The sequence below is a fragment of the Tupaia chinensis genome, unplaced genomic scaffold (genome assembly GCF_000334495.1).
Source record: "Tupaia chinensis unplaced genomic scaffold, TupChi_1.0 Scaffold000290_1, whole genome shotgun sequence".
Classification (NCBI taxonomy): Eukaryota; Metazoa; Chordata; class Mammalia; order Scandentia; family Tupaiidae; genus Tupaia; species Tupaia belangeri.
In genome coordinates, this window is record NW_006159775.1 from 4,678,258 (window position 1) to 4,694,791 (window position 16,534).

Here is a 16,534-nt window from a genome sequence, read left to right on the forward strand (position 1 = left end):
AACAGTTTTTGTGTAGCTTATCAATTTTATCTCAAAAAAAGAGAAACGGTATAAAGTACTATTCTCAACACTCAAAACTTTCAAGATCACAGAAAGTACCTTACATCCACTTCTAATGGGATCAATAACTTAATCATTCTACCTTGTAAAATGATCTTTTTTTTTTTTTTTTTTTTAGGTTTTTGTCATAAGGAGCATGAGCCTGCAGGTGAGAAACAGAGTGGAAAAAGTAGTGAGAAGGGGAACCAGTAGTTAGCGTAATGGCTATGTTGCTGGACTCCCATGTAATCGACTGCAGTTTGAGTCCCAGATCTGGTGACGTGAAAATCATGTTGGACATTTGTGTATCCATGCCCAAAATCCCAGGAGGAGAACGGAGAAGGGATTTCTGCATGGCTGTCCTCCCTGGGGGGGGGGTTATCACTTTCCTTCTCCCTACTTTTTTTTTTTTTTTTTAGGTTTTTGTCATAAGGAGCATGAGCCTGCAGGTGAGAAACAGAGTGGAAAAAGTAGTGAGAAGGAAAGTGATAAACCACCCCCCAGGGAGGACAGCCATGCAGAAATCCCTTCTCCGTTCTCCTCCTGGGATTTTGGGCATGGATACACAAATGTCCAACATGATTTTCAAGTCACCAGATCTGGGACTCAAACTGCATTCAGCCATGTTGAGAGTCCAGCATCTTAACCACTATGCCACCTGTTGGCCTCAAGTGGCCTGCTACTTTTGCAAAATAAGTTTCTTTCTCATTCTAGCAGAATTTTATAGACCAAAGTAGTACTCTGCTAGATATAAATACAATCATTAGACATGTACTGGATACATAGGAGTAATAATGATAGTAGGTTGTTATAAACAAGTACTTTATTAACTCATTCAACTTCACAAAGCAGAGGCAAAAGGCTTAAAAATTTGTCCAATACCACGAATCAACCTACAGAATCATTAAAATCTAGCTGTCTAGGCCCAAGAAACTAGGCTTGGTGGGGAACCAGCAGTTAGCATAATGGCTATGTCGCTGGACTCCCACGTAGTTGACTGCGGTTTGCGTCCCGGACCTGGTGGCTTAAAACTCACGCTGGATGCGTGCGCCTGCGCGCCCAAGATCCGAAGAGAATGGAGAAGCGATTGCAGCGTGACCATCCCCCCTGTGGGGTGATTTCTCGCTTTCTGTCTCTATGCCTCTGTCTGTCTGGCGAGCACATGTGCCCTATAGCGAAAACCTCTCCAAAAAAAAAATAAATAGAAAGAAACTAGGCTTGGTTATCTGAAATGCTTGCAGTTTTATAGCAGGACATATCTACCCCATCTTCTGTATTCTGTGGCAATCCTGTTTTTACTGGTAGCTTTAGACTCTATTTCCAGAAAAGTCCATACCAACTTAGTAAAATCCCATACCTACAAATGCCTTGCAAAAAATACATCACAGAGCTTATGGAAAAGTCAAGTAAAAGCAGAGGAAGCCATGTGGTTAGACTCTCTAAAGTTATGGGGGACAAACCCAGTTTTCACTTTTTACCTCCATTTGGTGTCAATATAGCCAAAAGAACCACTTGCAATATTAAAATATAACTTAAGAAAACTAGAATTTTCTACTCTGGACAAGTTATGATGAGTAATTGTAAACTACAGGGAAGAAAAAAAAAAAAACAGAAAAATAACATGACAATTTTCTGCAAATGTAGCCAGATACAGAATACTTAACCATGTGCTTCCATTTATATGAAGTACAAGTGCAGACAAAACCATCTGTGGTTTTAGAACTTACACAGTGATAGTAGTGAGTTGTAATGGAAAGCAGGAACAAGGGGACCCCAAGGAGTTGAATTCTTTTTTTAATGAGTACACAGGATATTGTTTACTTTGTGCACTTTCAGTATCATGCACCATCACTGCCCATTTAGAGATACAGGATCGTCTGAAGTCATGTCGTGTTTTAGTTTTTCTATGCAAAAATGTCATGACTTCTCCAACGATCGAATATTGAATTTCCTCCCTTACATCCCTTGCTTTCTGTCCTACACTGGTTGATTATCAATGTCTTCCATATCACTCCCTTGCCCTGTTCATCTTAGATTCTGTAATAGTTGTTTTTCACTATTTCACTGTTACACAGAAATTCCTATTACATAGAAAAATCAGAGTTTAACGCAAGTTTGTCAGTCAAATACACAATAGAACACACCCATTTATAGTTCTCGTTTCAGGGGCAAAGCAGAGTATGGTGAGTCTCTCAGTCCCAGGATTGATCACTGTTGGGGTGATAGGAGGGAAAGCTCTAACACCCCCTCTTCCTGAGGTTCCTGTATCCTGTTTTATCTTAATTTATCTCTGTTCCAGGGCCAACAAGTGGCATAGTGGTTAAAGCACTAGACTCCCAATGGCCAACCATGGTTGGACCCAGCAGCTTGAAACTCACACCAAGAGCATGTGCATGTGCCCGCAAATCCTGAGGGGCTTAGGGAGGAGAGGGGACTACAATGTGATAACACTCCCAGGGGCAATTTCTCACTTTCCCTCTCACTGTCTTTCTGGCGAGTACACGCCCTATAACAAAAATCTCCCCACCCCTGCCAAAAAAAAGTATCTCTGTTCCTCATTTTTTCAAAACTGTGCCATAGAACTTGAAGTTTATCTCAGTGCAGCAAGTGGTATGGGGGTTAAGGCAGCTGGATCCCACATGGCCAACTGTGTCATTCAAGTCCTGGATCTGGTGGCTTCAAAAATCACAGCAAGAGGGCACCAGCAGTTAGCGTAATGGCTGTCACTCAACTCCCATGTAGCCGACCACAGTTCGAGTCCTGGACCCAGTGCCTTAAACTCAGACCAGGCACATGTGTGCATGTGCCCAAGATCCCGAGGAGAATGGAGAAGGGATTGCGGAATGGCCATCCCCCCTGAGGGGTGATTTCTCGCTTTCTACTCTGTTGACTGCCATGTGCCCTATAACAACCACCTAAAAAAAAAAAAAAAAAAAATCACACCAAGAGCACATGCATGCATGCCCAAAATCCTGAGCGAATTGAGGATTGCAGCACATAGCCATCCCCTTTTGGGGGTGATTTCTCACTTTCTGTATGTCTCTGGTGAGAGCACTCATGCTATAGCAAAACTGAATATATATATATATAATATATATATATTACACTAAGTGGTATCATGGAATGAGTGCTTTACTTGTTTCTGAGTTTTATGCTACATGTATTTGTTCTCTGGGTCACACCTTTTCTATATCCACTAAAATGCTACCCGTTCCACAAGGGGTTTCTATAGTTTTGATTCACTGAAGATAATTAACATTTACCAAACAGCCTAATAGGTATATGACACTGAATTTGGCAACACATTCTTAATAATCCCAATATCTTTTTTTAAAAAATAATCATTTTATTTAAGTTTATTTATTTTAATTTGACCAGAAAGAACAGAGCGAGAGAGGGAGGGAAAGTGAGGAAGAAGCTGCCAGGTCCAAGACTTGAACCATGGTTGTCCATGTGGGAGTCCAGCATCCTGAACCACCACGCCATCTGCCAGCCCTAATAGCCCCAATATTGTAACAGGGTGATTTCTCCAAAGAAAAATTTTTATTAACCAGTTAACTAGTTTACTGCCTGGCTGCTAACAGGGCTTCAAAATCTCGTAGCATGGACACCTCATAAAATAGCTATATGACGATTAACATTTGAAATAGATAAAATAGGATTTTAAAATTAACTAGAACACATAGCTTCAGCATGTGGTAGTGGTCTCCTACCCACTTTTTTAAGTGCAAAATAATGGGTTATTTTAAGTGCAAAATAACAGGTTATATATATCTCCTACAGATCTTTCAGGTGAGTTATGAGAATTAAATATAACCGTGTTTGCCTCTAGACAAAATTTTAATTAGACACAGAAGTAGGAGAAAACCAATTTTAATTGAAAAATAAAGCAATACATCTTAAATAAGACTCTTTATTTAACAACATAAACTGTAATTTGTTGACAGAAACAGCTTTCCAAGTGGTAGTGTGAAATTTAAGTATGGAGTATCAATACAATTTCCCTCCTTTATCCTGACTCAGCAAATAAGCAGTATTAAAAATAAGTACTTTTTTCCATTAATTTAATTTTCAAGAATTTAATTTGTAAAATCTATGCTATATCCATTACAGTGACAAGAGGGACAATTTTAAACAATTGTTTCCATACTGAAGAGTTTCAAGATGAAAGTAAATAAAGTCAATATTTTCCTTATGAAAAAGTTTATATATATATATATAAGACACACAAAACTATTAATGATATTTAACTTATCCGAAAAACTTCAAAACACAATTTCATCTAGATGATCTCTACTACAATCCTTTAAAGAAGTTCTCAAATCCCAGAACAGTTTAATTTGACATAGAGATGTATTAAACTTTGAAACTACTGAAGTTATTGCTTTAAACTAGAAAAAATTATGGTTAAAAGTCTCTTAATTAAGAGTTCATTATACAGCTACCCTTAAGATTACAGTCATATAACTGTTAAGAAAATGTTCAAGAACATAGTAAACATTACTCTTCAGAATAACAGAACAAAGGCAAATGCTCATTAAGATGTATGGCTTTTTTTGTGATTGTTATTACTATTTATAAATAAAGTTATCACTGCTTGACTGGAAAAGGTTTTTACAAAACTCTACTTCCAAAATTAACATTTTTATTAAATCAAGTTAAAAAAAAGTTCATGGTAGAAAAGTCAACAAGGGTTTTAACAAAACCAAAATATAGCTTTTTATTCAATATAAGTATATATTAGCAGCAAACTACTACTGAGATTTTCTTTATGTTCTTTTAGTTATTTATTTTAAAGAAAGCACAAACAATGTATATTAGTTTGGAATGTCAACTAATCCACTTTTCATTCTTTATTCTGTGATTTGGGCTTCTATAAAATATGTTATGATTTTCAGTAATGAATTCTAAGAACAAACCCAGTTCTGACTGAAAAGTAGTGAAACACAGTGGCTGGTAGAGTTGTCTCACTACATCACAGTCACCCATTATCTTTGAGAATAACAATGAGCACCATATAAACAGGTAATTGTGTACTTGTGTAAACTCCATTTTTAAGGTGTAATAGCAGCCAACTAGACAATTTAGCATTTGGACGTCACTTTTTAAAAATTAGGTGATATACAAAACTTTAATTAAGATAAACACTTCAGTCCCCTATTGCTGGTCCAATTTCAAAATCCTTAATAGAAAATCTGTATGTAAACTGACAAACTGCATGCATACATATGTATGTACATACACACAAAAGTGTATGATACGAACCCATCTTTACCTTTGAACTTCTATACTTAAATGAAGCCAAACCTCTCATTTAAATTTATCTGTACAATATAATATCACCAACTGAAAGTTTCTAATAAAAGTTTCAACTAATCAGAAATATTGGCTATTGAAAATTCTGAGACCAAAGAACTGTTATCCAGTCTAGCATTTTTCAGGCTTACAGATTAGTCAAACAAATAAGATTGAAATTATCAACTTCCCACCAAAGAAATAAATTTTTCTCTTGATATTTCCTTCTAATAATAAAAAGAAAATATCTTATAATAAGCTTCAACTTTTTAAGGAATTAAAATTATTAAAGAAATCTCGCTAGTCTTCAAAAATACTAAATGTTATATAAATACAATTTTCTGATACTTGGAATTCTTGAGCTAGAATCTGTATTTTCAAAAATTTCCTTTGGATTGTTCCATTTAGCACTTCAAGTTTTCATTCTGCAACTCTGATAACTGGCTCAGATTGGTTAGATTTATAGCAATCATGTTCTGAATTTACTACTGTGTGTTACCTGCATATGAAAAAGTAAATGGGAGGAAGTGTACCAAATTTCGAAGCCACATAATAATGAAAAATTCAAGAATCTGTAATAGTAAAAAAAAAAGATAATATTCTCTTTCACCATTAGTGAAATATAATCCTTCTTATGCTTTTAAAGTTAATGTCAACTTTCATTTTTTTAACTTATCAAGAGAATGAAGTTTTCAGATGGCTCATCTTTATTTTTCAATTAAAAAACTCAAACAATAGACTGAATTACTTTTATTAATATACACATCAAGTTACTGAAACGGTGACCTCATGTAGTTTTCCCCTTAAAGATGGCACTTGCAGGTACAAAGATGCAGAGATGTCTACAGCTTTCAGATGTTTACTTGAAAAGACTCTTCAACAGCAGTTTGGTACTGAGTTTCCTCATCTAGCTGAAGATTCTGAAAACAATAACATTAACAGGTCAATAGGAAAAATATACTAGACTACTCAATACTTTGCCCAATATGCTACTGTACCTTGACATTATACATACTCAGGGCAGTTTATGTACAACATATAGAATCCTTTAAAATATAAAATGTAGAGTCAGCAAGTGGAATGGTGGTTAAGGCAGTTGGATCCCACATGGCTGGCTTCATATTCAAGTCCCAGATACGAATCACACTTGGCGAGGCAGCGACAGGTGTCGTGGTGCTTAAGGCGCTGGACTTCCTTGGCCGACCACAGTTAAAATCCGGGACCTGGCTGCTTTCTCAATCCTCACCCCCACCTCTGAGAAATAATAATAATAAATAAATTTTTTTAAAAAAATAATTCTTTTCTTGGGACCAGCAGTTAGCGTAATGGCTATGTCGCTGGACTCCCACGTAGTCGACCGCGGTTCGAGTCCTGGACCCGGTGGCTTAAACTCACGCCGGCGCATGTGCGTGCGTGCCCAAGATCCTGAGAGGAGAATGGAGGAGAAGGGATTGCGGTGTGGCTATCCCCCCTGGGGGGTTATTTCTCGCTTTCTGTCTCTCTGTGTCTGTCTGGAAAGCGCACGTGCCCTATAGCAAAAACCTCTCCAAGAAAAAAAAAAATAATAATTCTTTTAAGAAAAGAATTATTTTATTTATTTATTTTTTTTCAATTTGATCAGAGAGAGAAAGAAACGGAGAGGAAGAGAGACAGAGGGAGGGAGGAAAGGAGGGAGAGAGAGAGAGAGAGAGAGAGAAGAAAAGCAAGAAAGCACTAGCCAAGGTCTACCAGAACCGAGGTTGGCCATGTGGGATTCCAGAGCCTCAACCACCACTCCCTGAGCCCCCCGCCCCACTAAAAAAAACCTTAAATTAAAAAAGGAAAGAAAATCATGCTGACCACATGTACATGCATGTCTAAAACCCCAAGAGGAGAATGGCGGAGAGGGGATTGTGGCTTGGTCATCCTCCCTTGGGGGTGACGTCTCACTTTCTTTCTCTAGCAAGCATACTCACCCTATACCAAACTTTAAAAATAATTTTTTTTAGCCAATCATAGTTATAAAGCACTTATTAACTTTTAAAATTCTATTTTCTCAATTTTATATTCTGTGGTTTGCTTAAAACATATCAAAGATCCCTGACAATCTCAAGTAATTATTTATTTTCCTATGGTAAAGTAAAAAAATACATCAAAAGTGGTTCACAAATGTAGTTTTGTTTTTCCAAATACAGTTCTCCAGACACTAACCTTTCTTTTTTTAATTGTCATAGGGCTGCATAATCTTGCCTAAATGAGAGACTGAAAATACAGAGAGGGAGAAAGCACCCCATAATACACTGTTAACCATGCCACAATCCCTCTTCCTCCATTTCTCTATCCTGTCAAGATGTGGGGCATGCACCCATGCCTGCCCAGCATGTTTTCAAGCTGCCAAGACTGGGATCTGAACTACAGTCATCTATGTGAGATCCAGCTCCCTCAACAACTAGATTACAGGACCAGCTGGACTCATGATAACCTTTCTTAAATAATAATTTAAAAACAGCCTAAATTACTTCATGAAGTTGCTAAGGCAACAGAATATACCTGAAATTTAAATGCATTTGAATAGTTTCTTTGAAAACAGCAGGCTAAAAAAATGCAAATTCCACAAAATTTCAAAACATTCATCAAGAATGATATAATGTCAGTAGTGAAGGGAAGAGAAAAAATATTTTTGTTTACATAATTGTGAGAATTCCACATACCCATATATACTGAAACTAGAAAACAAATACCAGTCTTTGTCAGGATTAATCTTGAATAAACAGGGTTTCAATTAAACTGTAGTTGAATAAAACATAATTTCATAACATAAAACAAGTTATCAGCTAATTTTTAAAAAATTATCAGAACACATTTAAGAAGTAGAAACTAGCCTAACATTTTGCTTGAGGGGTCCATTTTTACATTATATAACTTCTCTCACCCTGTTAAGTAGTTAACCTGATAATGCCTGATAATTAAGCTCTCCCATTTTTATGAAGAATGTGTCTCACATATTAGATATGAGAAAATCTATTACAGTGGGTTCAACAAGCAACTCACAGTACATGAGAAAATACATCCTCCTTCATATGCTATACCAATTTTACTTCTCCAGTAAGTACACTTTTTCCTTAAATCTAGATAGTTTTCATATATGTCATCATTTTGTTTACCTGGGGGTTTGCTCTTACTCTTATTAATTCTCTAGTATAAAAAGTAAAAAGTAAACTTTTACCACTTCTACAAACAGAAGTTCCCCAATGTTAGTATTAAAAACAAAAGAACTTGCTCTATAGCCATCCATGATACAATTTGCCTCAAAACTCAAGTCTAGATAGAAAATTTAACTTGAATATTTAAATAGTACTTTCTTAATCTTGAAGAATTCACTTACCACAAATTCTCCATAATCAAACTGATGTCTTTGATTTAGATGACTAACAAAATTTCTAGTAATCTGGCTAGGATCTCCCCAAGGAAGAGACACACAAATAGGACATGTCTATAAGAAACAGATAGTTTTAAATAAAAATCATTAAAATAATCAAATTATTGAAAATGTTAAAATGACATAGGCTTAGGTTACTGAAACCATCTATATAAAAAGCATTTCTAAAGGTACTGAAACCATCTATATAAAAAGCATTTCTAAAGGTCAAGTTCCATAACTAGGTCATGGAGCTAGTTACGGAACCAAGTTACCTAAGAGATAAATGACACTAACAAAACATGAAAGATGTTAGACATTTTATTACTTAAACGTCTAGTTACACAACTATTTCAATGGAAACACCACATCCAATTTTTAATAATACCAGCTGCAGAGATAGCTTTATCATTAATTGACTGGTAATGTACCCAGTATATAATCTCATTTTACCTACATAATAACTGTGATATAATTATTAGCTTCATTTCTTTTATTAGTAAAATGAAAATGAAGTGGGGGGCTGGCAGATGGCATAGAAGTTATGTCACTGGACTCTCACAAGGCCAACTGTGGTTCATGTTCCAGACCCACTGGCTCAAAACTCACACCCAAGATCCCAAGAGAAGAACAGAGAAGGGATTACAGGGTGACCATTCCCCTGGGGCTTGGCAGGGGTGGAGGGAATGATTTCTCACTTTCCCTCTCAAGGTCTCTGTTTCTCTCCAGCAAGCACACGTACCCTAAGGCAAAAACCTCTTGTTTAAAAAAAAAGAAAGAAAGAAAATTAAGCCACTGTAACATTTTAAACTGTATACATATCCTTAAGTTTTTTTCCTATGAGAGATTTTTGCTATAGGGTGTGTGCGCTCGCCAGAGACAGAATAAGAAAGTGAGGAATCAGACCCTAAGGGGGATAAGTTTTAAACTAAGTACATCCTAAAAAGTAAATGGATGAGAGGGGCTGAAAAGTGGCATGGTAATTAAAGTACTGGACTCCCACATGGCCAGCTGCAATTCAAGTCCTGGACGTGACGGCTTGCTTTCTCACTTTCCCTCCCACTATCTCTCTGGTCAAATAAAAAAATAAATAATAATAAATAAAATCATTCCTTTTTTGAAAAAATGAAGTAAATGAATGACTACTGAAATGAAACGATAAAAGAACTTTGGTAAATAGATTCTAAGTCACATAAACACTGGGTCTTCAAAAAGTTCATGAGGGCCAGCAGGTGGTGTGGAGGTTAAGAAGGCTAGATCCCGCATGGCTAGCTATGTGCTTTGAGTCCCAGACCTGTCTGCTTGAAAAATCACACCAGGAGCAAAAAATCACAGCAATGCTCAAAATCCCAAAAGAAAACCAGAGAAGAGATTGCAGTGTGGCCAATCCCTCCCTGGGTGGGGTGGGGAGTGATATCTCACTTTCTCTCTCCCTGGTAAACATACACACCCAATAGCAGAAACTGAAAGTTCATGGAAAGTGTTTATTATGAAGAAACTAGATTCTAAAAATGTTTTTGTATCAGAATAAATTTGTTCTTTAATTCTATTTCTTTATGGACTTTTCAAAACTCCCTCATGTTGAATATTATGCTGAAACAAATGAGATGTGGTCACATCATAATTATTCTTTTGCCCTATCTCCATCTCATCAGGATTCTGGGCATGCACACACATGTATCCAGGATATTCTCCAACATGCCAGGGCTGAGAATAGCCATGGTCAGCCATGTGGGATTCAGTTCCTAACACACAGCACTTAACCACTGTGCTACAGGACTGGCCCTCTATAATTGTTACTGTAACATTTCCTTTCTATTCCTATTTCTGAAGTCAAAATCAAAACATTCGCAAAAGAGAAGCATCTCCATCAGCTCAGTCTCTCCTGTTCTCCAATTGAAATATCGATAGCTTATCTGTGTAGCTCATGTTCAAAATAAGGACTTCTTGGACCATTAGCACAATGTTGGAACTCTTGCACTCTGTTCTTGTTCCCTTGTTCATGAAAAAGTTCTTACCACTTTCTTATATACACCCTCAAAATGGCATAAAGATACATAAGCATCAAACATGGCTATTTTCCTCCCTCCCTCTCTGCCTCACTGTCTTCCTATTTCTTCTACCCTTAATGTATTCACATACTATCTACAATTAAAAACACCTATTGACTTCATTGTAACTTATTGGTACTTTTATTTGCAATAGATCCTCCTTAACAGATCCAGTTGTCTGCATCACACAAATCAAAGAACTGAGATTCCAACACAGTTAGGTGCTCCTCAGTAATGAGCTCCTGGTTCATCTTTCACTCTATACAGATTGTTACCCTACATTACTATACAGTAACACCTCCCTTTTTACTTAAAGACAGATTTTTACTATAGAGTGCATGCACTCACCAGAGAGACAGAGATAGAAAGTGAAAAACTACATTTTCCCGGGGGAATGGCCATGCTGTAATCCCTTTTGCTCCATTCTCCTCTTGGGATCTTGGACATGCAAACATACTTGCCTGGCATGACTTTTAAGCCACAAGGTCTGGGACTCAAACTATGTACAGTTGACTGTGTGGGAGTCTAGCAATGCAACCATTATACTATCTGCTGGTCCCACACCTTCCTTTTTATATGAGTTACTGGAAATTTAAGCATCTCATTTTGCCTCGAGGTCATTAATCATTTGTTTACAAAAAAAACTATCTTACTGATATCGCCCTATCCAATTTAGATTTTTTGCTTTAAACTTTCTTTCTGAAAGAGAGCAAGAGAGACAGCCATCACCAATAGTGTCTTCACACTGTGATCCACCACCAGTCTCACCTAGTCCATACCATAGGCAAATACACAGATCCTCTGTGGTCAGGAAAGTCCCAGGACTTGAACCCAGAACTTTTCCCATGTGGGTATAGTTGTGTTACTGCTGAGCCACTGCCTGTTCCCCCATCCAAATTTATATCAACTATCTTCCCTTTCTGTGGACATGAAGTGAAATAAATGGTACGGCATTTTCTGATCTAAGCAGAAGACTGCCTTAAACATATGTACTTACCACAGGAACTATCTGAAACAGGTGATTACTATTACAGTGATCCAGTAAACGCTGTCTGGTAAAATTTGATTCTTGACACAAGGGACACTTAAAGGTGGGATGCCCAGAAGAACTATAAAACAATTTTAAATGAAGCATACTTAATCCAACAATTGTAACATAAAAATGATACTCTATTTTTTTAATCAGTTGTTACAAGTTTCTTTTTTAAAAGGTTATAATTACTAGATTATTCATATTCTCTCATTTTGAAAATATTTTCAACAAATGATCTAGAACAGACATTCCAAAACAATCTCAGTTTACAGTACTCTTAGTGTCTCAGTTATTTTCATGGTGCCTCTAGGCCAAAACAAAAACAAAAACCTAGATGTTCCATTTATTTAATAAAGTCCAAACCTAATTACCCTTGTTTTTGTGATTGTGAACAGCTGTCATCATGTGTCCCTTAAAAGTTTTACACATACTGAGGAGCATAATTTGGAAACCCCATAGCTAGGGATTCAAAACTTTAAAGATTTCTAAGCCTATCTTTAATCTATCCCAGGCCCTAGGAATCTAACAAGCAAAATTAATAGGAAAAGTAAAAAACAAAAGCACCATTTAAGGAGATATAGTTCAAATATCCTGAGACTCGTGTCTGAATTTTAGCAAGGGACAATTCAACACTGACAATTCTAGCTGCTTGATATGGAAGAAACCTGACCACAGTGAAAGAAAATAGCTAAATTCTGATTCTTAAAAGCAACAACTGGGGCTGGCAGGTGGCATGGTGGTTAAGGTGCTGGCCTCCCACATGGCCTACTGCAGTTCACATTCCAGATCTTGCGGCCTGCTTTCTCACTTTCCCTCTCTCTGTCTCTCTCTGGTCAAATTAAAAAATAATAATAAAGAAGATAAAATAATTCTTTACATTTAAAAATCTATTATTATTTGATAAAGTAATAAGTAATATTTACTAGAGTAGCACAATTTTTCAAATATTTACCTTGTATTCTCTGGGTAAGTTTCTGTGTTATCAGATGTGGATGTTTCACTCCTATTACTTAAGCACAGGAGAGAAAAGTTAATACCCCAAGTAATAAACCACATTAAAGGCATATTAACTTGAATTGTTAATAAAGACTAGTTTGAATTTGTTTTAAAAGTCAAAACTTTGAATAGTTCTAAACTATGAAATAATCATGATGCTAGTTTTCAAATAAGACTGCTTATTAGTTTTTTATTCATGTCCATTAAAATTAACTTATACAGCTATGAAAGCATAGAGCAAATATAGAATATTTCAAAATTACCTTAAATTCTTTTCCTCTACCTAAAATGAAGTTTTTAAACACTGTGGGGTACAGTGAAGAATCTGTAGACTTTCTTATAACTAGGATATGGTTTAATGTAGCCTCCAAGTGGAGTAGGTTTAAGAAAATATGTGAACTTTCATTATGTTTCAATTTTACCCCCTCCACAAGGAAAAGACACTCTGAACGTGCCCTTTAAAAACAATTTAACAGACCCAAGCCGCTGTGGTGCAGTAGTCAAATGCCCTAACTGGAAGCCATAGAGCTGGCCACAGGTTTGGATTCCCAAGTCAGCCTGAAAACGTGCCAGGTATATGCATATAGGCCCAGGATCTTGAGGAACTAGAGGGTGAGGAGAGGAAATCACAGAATGATGAGTCCCTGTCAAGAATGCCTTTGTCTCTCTCTCTCAAGCCTACACATGTTCTATATCATACTAAATATTTTAAAATATGTAATTATATTCTTTTTGAGAGAGATTTTTTGCTATAGGGTACATACACTTGCCAGAGAGATAGACAGAGAGAGAGAGAGAGAGAAGTCACCCCCTGGGGGTATGTCCACACAGCAATCCCCTCTCCTTTCTCCTCTTGGGATTTTGGCATGCATGCACACTTGCCTGGCATGAGTTTAAGCTGCAGGATTCAAATCACAGTCAAGCAGTCCAGCAACGTACCATTACACCATCTGCTGGTCCACACCAAAAATGCTTTTTAAAACTACAAATGCCTAAACTCTAGACACCATAATACCTGAAAATTATGCCAAATGCATGTTTGTTTGTTTATTTATTTATTTAGTGGAGAGGTTTTTGCTATAGGGCACATGTGCTCACCAGAAAGACAGAGAGACAGAAAGCGAGAATTCACTCCCTAGGGGGATGGTCACGTGGCAATCCCTTCTCCTCCATTCTCCTCTTGGGATCTTGGGCACGCATGCACATGTGCCCGATGTGAGTTTAAGCCACCAGGTCCGGGACTCAAACCACGGTCAACTACATGGGAGCCCAACGACAGCCATTACACCAACTGCTTGTCTCTGTATATTTAATTCCATAAATGATTCTGATTTGAGTAGAACTATTAAATGGAGAAATCTTAAATTCTGAGTGACTTTGTCATATTTTTTTAACTTATTTAAAATTGTAATAAAGAATATCCATGTTAATATAATAACTATACTTAATAGCAAAATGATAAAATTTTAAGTATATTTCCAGTCAAATAAGATTTATCACTGAATAGAAATCCCATTTAATGCAACAAGTCAAGTATGACATAGAGTAACAAATTAAAAAGCAACAGACAGGGGCGGGCAGGTGGCATGGTGGTTGAGGCGCTGGACTCCCACCTGGCAGACTGCAGTTCAAGTCCTGTACTTCACAGCTTGATTTCTAATTTTCCCTCTTTCTCTGTCTGACTCTGGTCAAATTAAAAAATAATGATAAATAAAATTACTCTAAAAAAAAGAAAAAAAGCAACAGACAGCCCAGCTTGGCGGCACAGTCAGTAGCAAAAGGAATTAAAGTACTGGAAACTACATGTCTGACCACAGGTTGATTATCAGGATGGCCTGAAAACACACCAGTCAAGTACACACATGCCCAAGATACTAAAGAGCTGGGGAAGGGGATCAAGCATGATAAGACCCTGTCAGAGTGGTTTTCTCTCTCACTTTCTTCTTAGTAGGTGCAAGTGAATTCTCTATCATGAATGTAATTTTAAAAACTTTTAAAAACAGGGACAATGAGCCAGCCCATACCCTAATAGTTAAGGTTAGAATAAGATACTATATGTCAGACCTAGCAGCTTGAAAAATACACTGGGCACAGGTGTATGCGTGCCCGCAAATACTGATGAAATGGAGGAAAAAGAATTAGTATGTGACTACACCCCACTGGGAAGTGCTTTCTCCTCCTTCTCTCTTTCTCTGGTGGGCACATGAATCCTCTGGCAATTAAAGAAAAACAGGAGTGGGACAAGAATTGGTACAATGGTTACATTGCTGGACTCCCACATGGCTGATTGCAGTCTGAGTCCCTGACCTGGTGGCTTGAAATTCATGCTGCACACATGTTGAGTGCATGCCTAAAATTCTGAGAATGAAGGAGAAGGGACAGCAGCATGGCTAGCCCCCATGGGAAGTGATTTCTCACTTTCCCTCTCACTGTCTCTATCTCTGTCCAACAAGAACACACATTCTATGGAAAAAGCCTAGGGGGGGAAAAAACATTTGTACATCAACGAAAACTATCAAGTTTTACTAGGAATAGATAAAATACATTTATATGTGCTCTAAATAAATTTACTTTGTTTATAGGCCAGGACACACGTACTCACCAGAGACAGAGAGGGAGAAAGGAAGAGAGAGAAAGTACTTCTGGTGGGGTGTGGTCATGCCACAATCTCTTCTCCATTTCTCTATCCTGTTGGGATTTTGGACACACACAGACACATGCCTAGTGTGTTTTCAAGCCACTAAGACAAAGATTCAAAGCACATACTTGGCCAAGGCCGGGGGAGCAGGGGACTGGGCTCCCTAACTACTAAACCAAGCAACAGACTGTAAATAAACTTTTAGTGCAGTTTTTAAAAAGAAAAAGAGGCCATATTTCTTTTTCCTTTCTTTTTGATGCAGAGGGTACATAGAAAACAGGAGAGAAAGCACCCTCTTATGAGGCCTGGTCATACCCAAAATCCTCTTTTCTCCAAATCTCCACCCCATCAAGATACTGGGCATCCTGCATGTTTTTCAAGTCACCAGGGCTGAGATTTGAATCCAGCCAGCCATGCAGAATCTGCCTTCCCATTTCTCTATCCTGTTGGGATTTTGGACACACACAGACACATGCCTAGTGTGTTTTCAAGCCACTAAGACAAAGATTCAAAGCACATACTTGGCCAAGGCCGGGGGAGCAGGGGACTGGGCTCCCTAACTACTAAACCAAGCAACAGACTGTAAATAAACTTTTAGTGCAGTTTTTAAAAAGAAAAAGAGGCCATATTTCTTTTTCCTTTCTTTTTGATGCAGAGGGTACATAGAAAACAGGAGAGAAAGCACCCTCTTATGAGGCCTGGTCATACCCAAAATCCTCTTTTCTCCAAATCTCCACCCCATCAAGATACTGGGCATCCTGCATGTTTTTCAAGTCACCAGGGCTGAGATTTGAATCCAGCCAGCCATGCAGAATCTGCCTTCCTCTGCATAGCACTTAAACACTGCACTACTGGGGGGAGGGGGTATCACAGACCATATTTCCATATTTCTAAATGGAAAAAACATCAATATTAATGCTCTCCAAATGAATCTATGATTTCAATAAATTAATCCTTCAAAATGTTCTGATCAAAATCCCCTCAGGAATTTCTGGAAAATTCAAAAGTCTGATCCTAAAATTCATATGGAAGAACAAAGAGCCAAGGAGAATAGAGACCTTTTTTTTTTTTTTTTTTGAGAGGTT

At 37.4% G+C, this 16,534-nt stretch overlaps 1 protein-coding gene across 4 annotated transcripts in view; it reads right to left on the minus strand.

The window, feature by feature from the left end:
- Positions 1-5,849: 5,849 nt before the first annotated feature.
- The window catches only part of RNF138 (ring finger protein 138), a 32,297-nt gene continuing 21,612 nt past the window's right edge, over positions 5,850-16,534 (minus strand). For 2 of the 4 annotated variants that reach the window (XM_006150563.3, XM_006150565.2), the window contains exons 4-7: positions 12,768-12,824; positions 11,780-11,891; positions 8,699-8,806; positions 5,850-6,254 (exon numbers count right to left, since the gene is read on the minus strand). In XM_006150563.3, the coding sequence (XP_006150625.1) occupies positions 6,186-6,254; positions 8,699-8,806; positions 11,780-11,891; positions 12,768-12,824 (346 nt within the window). In that variant the 3' untranslated portion in view covers positions 5,850-6,185. The remainder of the gene's footprint in view (positions 6,255-8,698; positions 8,807-11,779; positions 11,892-12,767; positions 12,825-16,534) is intronic. The other 2 variants (XM_006150564.3, XM_006150566.3) reach the window with 2 other exon arrangements.